Raw genomic sequence first — 14,979 nt, 5'->3', positions numbered from 1 at the left:
CCAGTTTTTAATTTGATCTCACTGCATCAGCCTTACAGTTCATTCTCCATCACAGAAGTTCGTGCTGACTTCTGTGGGGTGTTGCCAAATTATTAAAATGTCTAAATGTCCAACAGGTGTTGAGGGAATGTTCATTACTTTCCACCTCTGCTTAGAAATGTTGGCTGTTACTTTTAACCCTTTATCACTGCATATCTCTTCACATTGTGTTTTTTCTGGGTTTATCCGAGTCACTTCTTATTACACAATATAACATTCAAAACTACCAACCATATGATAAATGGCCAAAGTGATCTACCACCTGACAGCTATGCTGCTTACCTGCATAACACATCCATGCCACAAATTGAGCCAATTCAATCAAGCACTCTTGAATTTTGTAGAAAATGTCTACTAGGATTGAAGGCACCAAAACTGTTTAACAATGTTGTATTTTCTTCTCTATGGTGGGATTTTCTCATTCCCTGTATTTACAGAGAAAAAAGTCTGACAACTGTTGGTTGAAGTTCAGAGATCAAGCAGCATGTATTGCCTCCATGCAGACACAATTTGTGGCCTTGCGGTATTGTTCAGGGAAGGGATAATCTAGTGCCGTAGTAGAGGTTAAATTACAGTGGCTTAAACATGACTGGGTAGGTCATTCATTGGTGCACCTGGAGCACAGAATAGCTGAGGCCGGGATGATAGCACAGCATTACCAGGCTCAGAGGGATGTTCACACTTCCACTTTCACCTGGAGAGTCAATTTCTGTTTTTTATTGAGATATTGCTGTAGTCTAACCTAACCACTATACTTTCTGAAAAAGAGTGTCTTTATTCTAACTAACTTTGGATCGTATCCAAAATATATCGTTTTTTTCTACATTTGTAAAACAAAACAATTTTTTTTATTTCACTTGGTATTTTTAATCGTATCAGGAAGAAAACATGAATTGCCCTGACTCTGCAAAAAAATTATTTTCTCTATATATATTGTACTTGCTGCATTAAGCACACAATACAATAAAACGACAGATACAATCCCATCCAAATTTATAATTCTGTATTTTAGGCATCACAATTAACTGTATCCTTTAATGATGCGCTGGTAGTGAATAATTGGCAGATTCTATGTATTTGCCAAGTATATTGGTCTCTTACATAGAGTAATGTATTTACCTTTAACTTGTACTACCAATTAAATAATTTGTCTGAGTAATGAAATTTAACTATGCTGACATTTGTAAGGATATATAACACAACTGTGTAGTATTTGTAATTATTCAAAATGAATATTTTGTTTTAATGAATGAGTTTTCCGGTCTTTGACTTGTTGGTGTTAAGTGATGCATGTATGTGTAGCTTTCCTTCTTGTATAGGTTCCTTAGCTAGAATACATCACTCTAGGACATTGTGATGGACATTTGTCTCTTATTTTCTGGTATTTGGTGAATAAACAGTTGATTAAGCTAATCTTACTCAATAAAAAGCCTTAGCGTTAATGTTATGCTGGCGTTGGCTCAATTGAAACCAATCAATTACGAAAATAATCTTTATTTGCAGCCCTAATATCACTAATTTGTGTTTGTCAACAGGGTGTTTTTTCACCTTCCTGTGAATGCAACCAGTTCGTTTTGTTCAAAATTGCCATTTCAGTCACTTTACTGAGTTAATATTAGGTAAAATCACAAGTTTCACAGTCGTTTTATTGAATACTACAGGAACCGTCAACAGAAAAACTACATCCTGTTTTCAACGGAAGCACAAGGACCCGGAAGTTGTCCTGATTCCGCGGGTCTTTTGGGACAACACAGCTCCGCACATCAGTGTGCAGAAATGGCGGGTGAGTGGCTAAATGCTATCATGCTATTCTACTGCGTTCTTCGTTGTAATGCATATTCACTGAAATGCGGACGACGGCCCCGCTCTAAGGGCAGTTGCGTAGTATACCGCCCCGTGTTATCTGTTGAAAACATAGCTAATTGAGCTAAGCTAACGTCGCATTGCAAAGCAGCAGTAGGGGCCTGTCTGCTGGTAGCATGCTAACAGGCTGTCATAGCACACTGTGTGTTTGTGTGTTTATGTAACGCGTGGGTTGTCACGTTGTGCGTCGAGTGTATTGATGGATGCTGGCATCCTTAAGTTCGCTTTGATGCCTTTTCCCCTCATAACACACCGTAACCTACCCATACCTCCTTCATCTTAAGGGATAACTGGTAACGTTAGGGCAATCTTTGTAAAGCAGCTGCACCTGCACCACTGTTATTATGCAGCAAGAAACAGATTAATTAATTAGACTCTCAAGATGATATGGAGAAGTAGGAAATAGTCCTAATGTTTAAAAACGGACAACACTTGTGTTTTATGTGTTCTCAGGAGTAAATACCATGGAGAAGAAACTGGCTGAATACAAGTGTGACACCAATGAAGCTATATGCTTGAAACTGGGTATGCTTATGATATGTTTTGTAAATTAATATGATCATATGTGTGCAGTGACGATGCATAGCTTCTATTTTCTCACATAAGCTGGTTGAACCCCGTCTTCTCCTCTCAGTTCGCTTTCCGGAGGATGTTGAGGATGATGGCACCACATTCCACCCTGAGTACAGCCACCAAATCTATGGGGACGAGTGAGTATTTTTTCCCTTCTTGTTATAAAACTGTTGTGTAGGCTGACCTAATGCAATGAAAAGCTGGTTCGAGACAGTTAATGTAGAAGGACACTGTGTTATAGTTATAAGTGAATATGCAACAGGGGAGGGAAACTGAAGCTTTACGCACTGAGCTACTCTGAAAGGTTCTTTGCTCCTCTAATAACCACGGAAGCGACAACTCCAGCATAACTTTCACCAGAGCTGTCAAACACACTGCTGCATCCGTGGGGGGAGACTCCGCTGTAAATAAAAAAAGGCCGTTATCGGCACCTCTCTGTCCTCATGTTGCTCTGGAAAGCAACAAATTCAGTTTCATGAGCTGAGACAGAAGAACTGTGAGATCTTGACAGCCAAGCTTTCTTGTCCCATGTTTTTTTCCCTGTTACTGGAACCTTGTGCTCAGGTAGACAATTTTTTTTACCCCAACTGATGAAAATGCACCTAAATCCTTTTCTATTTGCTGCCACATTTGTAACATTGGCTTTAAATTCACCAATTGGGGAATCCAACAATTGGCTGCTATCAAAAATGCCCGTTTTTCAGCTGATCGTCTCTTATTTTCACATTTACAAACGTGTGCTGTGTAAGTAGACATAAATCTCCCAATTTATCACAACTGTCCAAAATAAGCTGTGGAGTAACAACATTCAAACATGTGGAACAACTTAATCAGAATCAGCAGGTGAAAATTCGGAATCGGGGAATAAAATAAAATGGCACTCTCTACTTACAACAGAACATTTGTGCTTTGTGTGTCGAACGTGGTACAATACAGTAGTTAGATTTTTTTCAAATACAAAAGCTTACCAGTGAGGTAACAGTGAGGGCTCCAGAATATTTATTCGATTTGGCATGTTCACCAAGTCTGTTTCATAGTTGTTGTTTTTTTTTTTTTTTAAAGGATGCAGGGAGGTTTAGTCTCAGGTATGCGAAGATAAAAACATGAACAAAAGGTCTGTCTTTCATGTCGTTTTAGTCTCACAAAAAGCCTTAAAGTGTCACATTATGAGCCTGATGTGATGCTCAAAGCGTCATTGCTACTTACTACATTATTGTCGGTGACACCTGTGTCTGTGTCGTTATGCTCTAAATTGCATTTCCAAATTAGTCAAAACTAGGATTGGTTATTTTTGCTCTTGCTGCAATCAGCTCAAAGGGAACTCTGTAATTGGGGCATTAATCATTTCAGCGAGCGTAATTGCTAGTAAAGCTCAATCACACAGTTGCATAATGGTGAATTCTATTTTCCCATAAACTGCCAGTGATGTAGTGGTGAGAGAAACAATGCCACTATGTGAAATACGTGGCCAGACCTACAGTAAGCATTTGTCACTCACTAATGAATGTCATTAAAAAGGCATAATCAGATTGTTGTTATTGTCCCTGTGGTATGAATTCATCCTGGACTGCACACTACATACAATGCAGGTCACTGTCCTAGTTAAAAACACAGTATCCTTGTTAACATTTTGAATGATTCCAATCGCTTTGTCTGCAGTGAGGTCGCTTTTGGATACAAAGGTCTTCAGATACAGCTCTTCTACACTGCTGGGAACTTGAGCACCCTCTTCAAAGTGAAATATTCCTCAAAAGTCACTGAGATGTTTGATTGTGTGGAGGTAGGACATGCATTTCATTGTTCCTCTTTTTTTAATTTGGAAGCTCTGGCACCCTTAAATGTGAGTGTGAGTGCTGTGGCAGGATCACTGCTTACTATACTCGTGTCAGCCATTCTGTTCTGTTATTGTTATGATTATTGGTAACCATGTAAGGGATGATGTACAGCGCGTCAGCTTCCTGCATCACTATGTCGCCGTTCATTTTGCAATAATGAGCCACTCTCTGTACATTATCCTGTTTGTTAGATGGCTAATTTGAGACAAAGTATTGATTAAGACAAATATTGTAGTTTAAAAAAAAAAAAGGTCAATCATCCAGCAGTTAAATGTGAACTTCCAGTCATGAGGTGTCTAACACCAGGGATCCAATGGGATGATCATGTTGCTCTGTGTCTGCTGGATGCTAAAAAGGCTCCATTACACACTCTATTGTAAACACATCTGTGATTAGGTTAAGTAACAATCAGGGGAAGGTTGCAGGAAAAATATTAGAGAGATAAATAATTAAAGAACGTGAAAAAAATATGGCAAAGCTGCAGTCTGACCCAAACATGCTGTCTGCTTGAGGAAGTCAGTCTGTGCACTCTGAAGGAGCTACTTCCATGGATGAGAGACCAGTATCCTAAATCCTATCTTTAACATAAACCCAACAATCGACCCCACCATGAAGCCTGCTGCTGTCTTAGAGAGGTGGTGACTCCACTTTATGATCAGTATGGAGGCTGCAGTTTGTGGTGCTGTTGAATTGTATTGCATCATATTTAATGATTTGTAATATTTACATGTATTGCCATCAAAGAGACTTTTCTGATGACCGTTATGATTCAGTATTGTGAAACGTGAATAATCCAAGCGGAGGCTGTTTAAAAGTATTGCAGCATGTTGGTAAACTGAAGGGGAAAAAGGGCATTTGCCGTATTTTGAGTGTAGTTGTGAAAATGTTAGTTTTCTTACCCGGTGTCACACATCATTTGTGATTTTGGAAAACGAACAGCAGGCGACCATAAAAGTGAAAATGAAACCGGATTTCGTTTTTGTCAAAATGTTTTGAAAAACTCAACATCAAGCACATCAAAGTACAGCAACAGACATGCTTAATAATCTGGAGTTTAGTGAATCGACCTGTAGGTAATGCCGCGCAGCGTTACTGAGTGGCTGCCTCCATAATTGTATGACAGAAGGATTGCGCAATCACTTATTCTTCACGGCGAGCCGATAGACCTCTGGTGCTCTTTTGTGATGTACCGGTGTGCTGTTTCTTCATGTACTGAATTAACTGAAAGCCTCTCTGGGTGGTGGCATTATTCCTGTAAGAGATCTCCTGGTTTGTTAGACTAAATCTCAGCCCACCGCGGCCCCCCTGTGCCAAAACACTAATCCTACTCCTCCCTGACGGAAGAGACGGCTTTTAAAATGGTTTTGTACGTGAGGTCTAACATGAGGAATTGATTTTTTTTTTTTGTGTGTGTGATTGAATCAGCAGGAGGAGTAATGTGACACGGTTGGATATCTTGTACATATATTTCCAGGAGCGAATTGTTTGTCATCAACAATCAAAATCGTTGAGGCTGAATATCTGCAAACTAATCTTCAGTATGTTTATTATTCTTTAATGTGAGACAACCCTTTTTATGCAATGAGGAATGGCTCAAACTTTAGTTGCACTGCTTAGTATGAAAACTTTCTGCCTTTTTTTTTTAATTGCCAGACATAATAATTTACATATCATCAATAGCCAGTATTTGGACAAAAAAAAAAACAATCAGTAAAGTGAAATGCTTTAACGTACTGCGAGCTCCTTCTCTGAGACTTCACAAAAGGCCGCTTTGAATATTCCCCTGAAGCTGTCAATGCTGCAAACATGCAAAACGAACCCAAGAATTGTCCGTGGGCCCCTATTGAGGTCAGAGGATTCAGCTCCGGGACATCTGTCCTGTCTGGAAGCAGCAGGGGCTCCCTCACTGGACAATGTAGCCTTCAACTGGTGGGAGCGGGAGCAACTTGTAAACTCTCCAGGTTTCCTTGTTTCTTGTGGACGCACTCAAATTCCAACGTGACCCCGTGTGACAGCGACGGTTCCTTCCGATAGACATTCAACGTTACTTTAATCTCTGGTATAAAAAAAAAAACCTGCCATGGACAGCGATTGGCTTTTTTTAAACCTGAAGAGAGCCATTAGACTTTTTTGGGGGGGGAACATAGTTTGGAGCTGATATTCAAACTCGATAGCTGGCTCACTGTCAATGTGCGCCACTGCTTTAGTGTTGGGTGTTGACCCCCTGAGTGTTCACCTTGTTAAGGGTTTGAGTGCAGCTGGTGTAGAGGTAGAGAGTGAGGGGAGCACCAGAGTTCAGGCTGCTTCTGAAGAGTGTTTGTCTCTGAGTGCGTGTGGACGGTCGGGGTGCGGTGCAGCTGGTGAGAGGAGAGAGAGAGAGAGAGACGAGGGGAGGCAAGGCAGAGATTGGAGTTTATGCAGCTGCCGCGCTGATACAAGACTCTCATCACCACATCACCTTCTCCCCTTTAAATCTGCCAAAAACACGCAGCGCTGGACCTCTCGCGCAAAAACCGCTGATTTAGAGCGCCAGACCTTTTGTGCACTCGGGCTGGAAACTACCGAGTACTCGTAATGTCATTATTTCCTTTACATTCATAATCAACGTGGATGTGTAAATATCCTTTAACACAAAAACATCATGTCAATAAACTACAGACTACTCTAAACATTAAAAAATGACTGCAGATTGAGGTTGTGGTGTGGTCTTTGGAGTAGATTAAAGAGATGGAATAACACCAACACAACAAATTAGATAGTTTGTACTCCCTTTGTGGTTATTGTTAGAAATCAAAGACATTAACAAAATGTTCTAAAGGTACTTTGTTAAGTTATATTCATGCCAAACTAAGGCATCTATTCTTGGAAGGCTGTGCAATTTAGTGTCTAGTATGCAGGAGAGTGCTCCGGACAAAGGGACTTGTTTGTCCATGGCCTTTTTAAGTATTGTCCTTGTTCCTTAGAAATGTGGCTGAACAATCACAATGGTTAAGAGGCATTCAGCTGCAGGTGCATTACTTCCAGTTAGATATTAGCTGATGTCTGAAAGGGGGGGGGGAATTAGCAGTATGTTGTATTAGCCTTTTGTAGTGCATTTTGCTCAGACCTTCTTCATTTCCCCGTTTTCAATGCTGAGCAGCGAGGGCCTCTGTGCTGCCATAATGCCCATCACACATGTAAATGGTGTGAAAGGGCTGCTCAGCAAAGTGTTCTCATGTCAATCCTTGTGGAAATGGATACAATGCAAACATTACAGCTGAACTAACCACAGGTTGCACTGAGTAAAAAAGTCCAAGGCTAGGGCCCCTTTGTCTCCGGGGCTCTTTGAAAAAAAACGCAGGGGCCAATTCATTTGATTGGGTTCACTTGGCAGGATTAGAGGAGAGGCCTCTATTATGGATGCCCCCAAAGGTTTGTTAAGTTGAGATCAATTCACAAGATTTCATTTCCCAGTGAGAAGCAGAAATGTGTTTATTGTGGCAACTTCATCACATATTCATGGTTTAACGTAAGTACTAAATGTACCTATTTAAGTGGTCTTTTCACCGAGGGGGGTGGGGGGAGGGTGATCTCTGCTCAGCTGACAGTTTTAATTGCCTAATGGTTTTCTTTTCACTGGCACAAAACCTGTATTCTCCCAGTTTTATTATATATGATTAACTGCCCTTTTCCCCCTCTTGTCTAGTTTGAGAACAACAGCTTATATGAACATACGATCTGTGTGCAAAACAAGAATTTGAGTTTGTCAGAAAATGCCTCACTGGTCCCATTTATGGAAATAAGTCTTTCAAATGTATACAAGGATGATTGTCCTTTTTATTTATTTTTTTAACATCCTGATTTGTTGGTTGAATGATTAAATTTATGCACATCCTGTTATCTAGCCAGATGATATCGAGGGAAAGATCCGGGGAATCGTTCCCGCTGGGTTCACCTGCAACTCCGACGACTTCATCTCACTGCTGGAGAAAGAGGCCAACTTCAAGCCCTTCGGCACGCTGCTCCACACGTACACCGTCCACAGCGAGGAGGCCGGAGACCTCACGTACCAGATCCACAAGGTACAAACACCCCTTACTGCCTCACCACAGATTTCAGGATCAGTTTGTAACTTCTTTTTTTTGTTTTATATAATTGCTGTTGCTTCTAAGGTTTTAACGTCGGGGACGGGATTTTAACCCTAAACCGTATCAGACATTTGTTTCTGCCGTATTCGCCCCCAGGCTGATGTCACCGGCCCCGGATTCCAAGAGTACCACGAGCGCCTGCAGACCTTCCTCATGTGGTTCATAGAGACGGCCAGTTTCATCGACGCAGACGACGATCGTTGGGACTTCTTTCTTGTGTGAGTGCCCTCCTTAATTGACATCATACCCCCCCCCCCCCCTCACATACACACACACTGCTCTATGCCTGCCCCTACCCCTAAAGCCTTTATTGTGTCATTGAAAAACAAAGATCCCCTTTGTGGCGCTTGTGACCAATTACCAGGCCAGTTTGATTATATTTCCCCTGTAGGAGAATTGTTGATCAGGCAAGAGCTTCCTTTGTGCCCAAAGGCCCTTTTCAAATTTTTCAGGGGCAAGAGCTGAATTGAATACTGTTGTCTTTTGAAACACTGAACAATGTCTTAACAGTAAAAAGAGCCTCTGCCAGTGTTTTCTTTACCCTGGCAACTATTAATACTGACAATGGGCAAAATGGACTGAAGTGATTTTGAGGAGCTCAGTCCCTCCTCCAACCCCTTCTCTTCCTCTAAGTTGCAGTACTCCAATTAAGTGCATAATGTATTCAGGTTGTAGCAGGTGTACCAATCGGGGCCTGGCTGCTCTAACATGCTGATGTCGGGGGGGGGGGGGGGGGGGGGGGCTAAAATGGACACTGCATGGGAGTGTGCCTGTAATTGACCTGTTTGCCTTTTGTGTTTTATCTGCAGATTTGAAAAGTACAATAAAGATGGGGAGACTCTCTACGCAACTGTTGGCTACATGACAGTTTATAATTACTACGTGTACCCAGACAAAACCCGACCACGTGTAAGGTAATTGCCGGGGCAGCACGTGCCTTCCCATTCTTTTGTGAGGAAAAGGAGTGGAAAATTATATATTTCTTTATCCTCTTCCCAAAAGAGCCCAAATTACTGGCTTATATAGCCAACCATTCAAGCCGATTTTGTTTCATTACCAATCCAGGGTGATTTGTATCTGAAAACAACTTTATAGATCAGCCTGTGATGTGATGGATCAGGATAACAATCTATTAATTCCTGCTTTTGAATCAAAGAATTTCAGTTTCTGCTCAGAATCGCCACATAAACCAGTTTTGTGACTTATTTTAAGCAAACCTGTTTTGCTCAGTGTGTGTGTGTGTGTGTGTGTGTGTGTGTGTGTGTGTGTGTGTGTGTGTGTGTGTGTGTGTGTGTGTGTGTGTGTGTGTGTGTGTGTGTGTGTGTGTGTGTGTGTGTGTGTGTGTGTGTGTGTGTGTGTGTGTGTGTGTGTGTGTGTTTTTTTTTTAACTAAACAGCCAAATGTTGATCCTGCCTCCGTTCCAAGGAGAAGGTCACGGAGCTCAGCTTCTGGAGGCAGTGCACAGGTTTTACTGCAGCCTGCCCAAAGTGCAAGACATCACAGGTGAGCCTCGTGTTTTTTTTTTAGCATCGATAAACATTTCCTCTGAAATAGTCGCGTCTCCCACAAACCGTTTGAATGATTTGTCGCTGCAGTGTGGTGGATCCAGGGGTTGAGTTAATTTGGGGTGCTGGCGTGTTCACTAAAATGTGCCGAGGCTCTATTGAAACTAGTTGGATCGAAATAGTTTCTTTGCATGGAGACGGAGGATGAATACTAAAGAGGCATCCTTTCAGATAGAAATCCTGTTTAAGGCAGAACTTAACATTTAGCAAGTGAATAGGGCCGAACGCTCCTGCTAACAGTTTTTCTGGACTTGAGTCATTTCTTCATTCTTAAATATAATTGGCTTCTTCTGAAAACATTTGTCAGTTTTTGCCTTTTCTTTTAAAATGCCCAACAGATTGTTTCCCCCACTCCTCCAGCACGGACATGTATATACACTGACCACTATATTAACAAGTTATATGTGTCTAGTTTATTGCGAATGGTTGGGAAACCTCCGTTGACTCATTTGAATTGTGTGACGGCGTTTGTGATCAGCTGAGGACCCATCTGAGAGCTACGTGAAGCTGAGAGACTACGTGCTGGTCAAGTTCTGTCAAGGCCTGCCGTCCTTCGCTGTGGACAAGCTGCACCTCGGCTTCTCGGCCGACATGGCCAAAGAGGCGCAAGACAAGTTGAAAATTAACAAGGTGATTTTCTGTGTTCAGGGAATAGGTTTGTCTATAAAAGCCCATTGCAGTGCAACCCCAAAGTGACGTCTTTATAATTGGAGTTTTGTCCAGATAACAGCAGAAAACCCCTAAAATAGTCATTTATAAAACAAAGAAAAGCAGCAGACCGTCACATGTAAGATGTTGGAACTAGATTAACCGGATTATCAAAATTGTTGTCCGTTATATAATTAATTGATGCACAATTAATCCAAATTGCGCTGTACATGCACCTGCTCCAACATTAAGTCTTTAGCTTTAAGCTTCACCGTAACGCTAGCTGGACACGAGGTCTGTAGCTGATGGAGGCCTTCACTCATCGTTTCACGCGCATGTATTAATGACATATCACATCTCTGAACTAAAATGCAGCCTTTTGAGACGAGAGAAGCGCGCTCATAACCACAGTATTGATAGAACTACAATATTATGTAAATCAAATTATAACTTTGAAAGAGAGCGTTTCCCTTTTGTGTACTTTAACACGAAGATGAATTCACACCTTTTCTTGTCATTTGGTGAAATACGAATTTATTAAAGTTCTTCTTTCATTCAAAATACCTTTTTATGTAATTCAGTTTTAATAGAAAGTCAGATTCCAACTGGTATGATCCCTTTTTCTCCACCGTTTCAATCGCTATGTTTAATAGTCCAGACATGCAAAACGTTCAGTATTGATATTTTTACCGTCCCAGTTTGCTGCTTTGCCTTAAATACTACTTGAGTTTATTCTGTTGTTGTCACTGGTTATCAAAGTGAGGACTCGTCATGTAAAACGACTGCTGGGTGGCTTTTCTTGAGAAACCTTTGCTCTTGTTGGAACAGATAACTAGAGGTCTGATTTATTATGAGCCCTGAGAAGCTTATGACTTCCTGTAGCCATTGTGCTGGAAAGCATGTTTCAAAATAAAATAAACATTTTAATAACTCGTTTTCCCCTTTCTACAGAAACATGCGAGGCGAGTGTATGAAATCCTGCGCCTGAGAGCAACGGACATGAGTGATGAAGACAAAGCCCGAGCGTATCGTTTGGAGGTGAAGAAGAGGCTATTTGGACCATACAGGGTGAGGCTTTACTCATCACCGCTTCAGCTGGCGTTACATGCCAGTGCAGAGTCAAAATGTGCATGCAAAAGCATTTTTTTCCCCGATACAGTGATTTGCTGATTTATTATATTAAACAATTCTGATTGTCAACTCTGTTGCTATCGAGCAGGAATCCGGTGTGTGGTCTTCTAGCTTTTGTTAGCATGACATTACAGCCGTTCAATGTGGGAAGCAAAGGGCCCCGTGTGTGGCATACAGAGCTTACAGCTCTACATTGTCACTGTTTATTGTGTTACCTTTTTAGAACAGCGGAAAAATTGATCTTCATTCCCGTTAAAATTGATAGATTGCTGCTGCTGCATTGTTCCAGCCACAATAGGGCGCACCGGGCGTCTGTGCTTTTGCTGCTGCTGGAGCTTTTCTCTATTCAGCCACATGTCATTAGTTAGGATTTGCATTTCTTTGGGAGAAATATTTCTTCCGTGAAAGTGTGTTTGAAGCACTTTGTCAAAAAACGCCGTCTCTATTCAGAGTTCTGTAGCTTTACTTTTGCAGCACTTTTCAAACTTCATTGGAAAACGGTGCAATTTCATAAAAATAGCTTTTGTTATTCTTCTCATGTTCTCCTCGGCAGGTTTTTATTTGAGTTTGAGATATTTAGTGTAACAGGCTTCAGCCTAGTGAGCAGAATATCATACGCTTCTCTTATTCTGTTTCTCCAGACCTGACAGTGAGTAGATCAGTGTGCACCAACATATAACACCCAACATCCTGTTTGCTTGTGACATTTTATGTTTGAGCTGCTCACTGAGACTTTGCATACCAGCCATTAGAGGATTTTCTGTCAGCAGGGTAACCACATGTCTCCAAAAAAGAAAAAAAAAAAAAAAGAAAAGGCAGCGTTTGACGTGGAAATGACCTATGTGGTGAAGCGGGAAGTAGGAATTCCTTGGGAGAACGGCACGGAAAGATCTGGTGGCCAGATGCAGAGCCTCTTTCCTTCCCTGAGGAGATTTAGAATGTAGTTAGTCGAATGGCAGAAGCCGCGGCTCTGTGAATGTGAGGATTATATAGTTCTGCTCGTATCCCCGATTCCCCAGTGACCACGTCTGCTTGCAGGATTTTTTTTCAAGCAGCAGATTGCACTCAACTAAGTGAACTTTGTTTGTCAATATCCAAAACATTTCAGCCTTTCTGATTTCACTGCAGACGTTTACCACTTAATAACTTAATAAGGCCTACTGTACAAACGTATACAAACTGAAGCTGATGGATCCATTAATAGATTATAAATAAGTATTCTCATCTTGCAGAACATACTTTGTCTTGTTTAATTAGCTCTCAACCACTTGGATAGCGACACTACAGTGTGGGGAAAACATTTTGTTATTAAAGGATAACACTGGTGATAATCTATTCTTTGCTTATTGTCAACAAATCCCATGAAAACACCAAAACCTGCAGTAAATCGAACCTAGGTCTTGCTGTTAAAGGCATCCAAACCTATTGTGTAGTGTATATACACCAGACAAAAGGATCTCTCACAACAACATGAGGCTGGTGTTCATACCTGGAATGACGTATGGACATGTTTTTCAGTGTAGAATCCATATTGTCCCTTTTGTAACTAGCGAAATAGGATTCAAAGCTGAAGTTTGGAATCGGATACAAAATCCGCTGTTAATGATGATTATTCTCATCATAACCTCTATTAACATTGTACAATCTCAGTTCTGACATCGTATTTGTTTCTCCAAGTAGCTTATAAATCCTTTATGACGGTCCTCATGAGAAAGTTGTTCCTAGCTGCTGATTAATAACTGAATTACTAAGCACCTTTATTTGCCTTTGGAGTAAGCGACGGAACTGATTTAACGCCTCGCCTGTGTTTGTGCTGTTCATGTTGTGCAGAAGAATCAGAGGGAGCTGACGAAGATGAGGAAGTGCCTGCGGCCGGAGGAGCTGGTGTCCCACATGGATCAGATGGACACTCAGACGCAGCACGAGGAGCTGGAGAAGAGTTATCAGGTTGTTGTGGAAGACTACAGGAGAATCATTGAGAGGATTGCGACGCAGGCCTGATCAGACTCTGAAACGCTGCTGGCCTGGAGCTCACCCCTCTCGAACGTGCAGGTGGTCTGCCCTGTCTGTACAAAGCCCACATCGCCACAGACGTTGGCTGCAACCGAGAAGAAACTCTCCTGATGTAACAAAATCGCTGTTTTAATTAAAGAGTGTTGCAGATTTATTGTGGCTGAGTCAGTGGATAGATCGCAGTGGAGAAGACCCGTCTCTTTCCCAGCTGATGTTGATACAGTAGAGGAGAATGGTGCAGCTGGAGGGTTTTGACTTACTGTTTGTCCCATGATCACAATGTGTGGGATTAACTGATGCGTAATATTTCACAGGTTATTGGAGGTCCACTACCCTGCATAGAAATCCTACTTCTTCTCCATTCTAGACAATTTTTTAAGATCTTTTGTCAAACCAATTCCAAATGTGTGTTTTGAAGCACTTCATACTGAAAATAAAAAAATAATGTTTTGTATATTGCTGAAATGGTGTGAGTCTTATTGCAGATAAGAAAATAAAAAATAGCAACTCTATCTTTTTTTCATTTCGATTTTTATTTGAAAATGTTGACACTTGACGACAACTTTTCTTGCATTTAATGTAAACAAAAGGAAAACAAACGGACAAAAGACAGCTATGGAAACATAAGACGCAGTCAAGTATTCAAAGCGTTAGTGTTGCATGCTTTAGAGCACTCCACCACACCTATATCATTTTTCAGGTTCACAATGGACCGTTAAACACAAGATTTAAGGTTATGCCGCCACGCTAGGGTCTTTCTGAGGCTGTGCATACAAAGGCACAGCTAAATGCTCAGATAAGCCTGCTAGTTGTTCACACTACACATGCTAGTATTTTGATGTTTAGAAGGTATAATGGTATAGAGTGTTAGCATTAAAATATGAAGATGATGGGAATGTCATTGGTTTTTTAGGTGTTTTGTCATGAACTCAAGTATTGGACAATATTGGAAAGTTTGACCTGATGGCTCTAGATGGGTCATGTGATCCAGTTTTCACAAATCCTCTGCGAACCAAGAATGTCTACCAAAATACATTCGTCCATTAGTTCAGTTATTTAAATAAAAACCAATAGTGGCAACCTAATGAGAAGAAATGTAAGTGGATCACAAATATACCGTGAGGAGAAAACAAATTTCTTCCAAATTTCACATCAATCTGTCCGGACAATTCACTCCGACCCAAA

The 14,979-nt window shown here is 41.1% G+C and overlaps 1 protein-coding gene across 1 annotated transcript; it reads left to right on the top strand.

Moving 5' to 3' along the window:
- Nucleotides 1-1,736: 1,736 nt before the first annotated feature.
- hat1 (histone acetyltransferase 1) lies at nt 1,737-14,306 on the top strand. The gene is made up of 11 exons (XM_076107662.1): nt 1,737-1,822; nt 2,356-2,427; nt 2,537-2,612; nt 4,135-4,255; nt 8,195-8,371; nt 8,534-8,655; nt 9,247-9,351; nt 9,834-9,940; nt 10,481-10,632; nt 11,602-11,718; nt 13,612-14,306. The coding sequence occupies exons 1-11, from the start codon at nt 1,816-1,818 to the stop codon at nt 13,780-13,782; spliced, it is 1,227 nt and encodes a 408-aa protein (XP_075963777.1). The 5' UTR covers nt 1,737-1,815; the 3' UTR covers nt 13,783-14,306.
- The last annotated feature ends 673 nt before the right edge of the window (nt 14,307-14,979 follow it).

Source organism: Anarhichas minor, unplaced genomic scaffold (assembly GCF_050575085.1).
Source record: "Anarhichas minor isolate MPS153535 unplaced genomic scaffold, ASM5057508v1 ptg000004l, whole genome shotgun sequence".
NCBI classification, from domain to species: Eukaryota; Metazoa; Chordata; class Actinopteri; order Perciformes; family Anarhichadidae; genus Anarhichas; species Anarhichas minor.
This window is presented reverse-complemented; position numbering and strand designations above follow the sequence as displayed.

Coding starts and splice junctions, on each gene's coding strand:
- hat1 (XM_076107662.1), top strand. Junction 8,372..8,533: donor TCACGTACCAGATCCACAAG/GTACAAACACCC, acceptor ATTCGCCCCCAG/GCTGATGTCACCGGCCCCGG. Junction 9,352..9,833: donor AAAACCCGACCACGTGTAAG/GTAATTGCCGGG, acceptor TTAACTAAACAG/CCAAATGTTGATCCTGCCTC.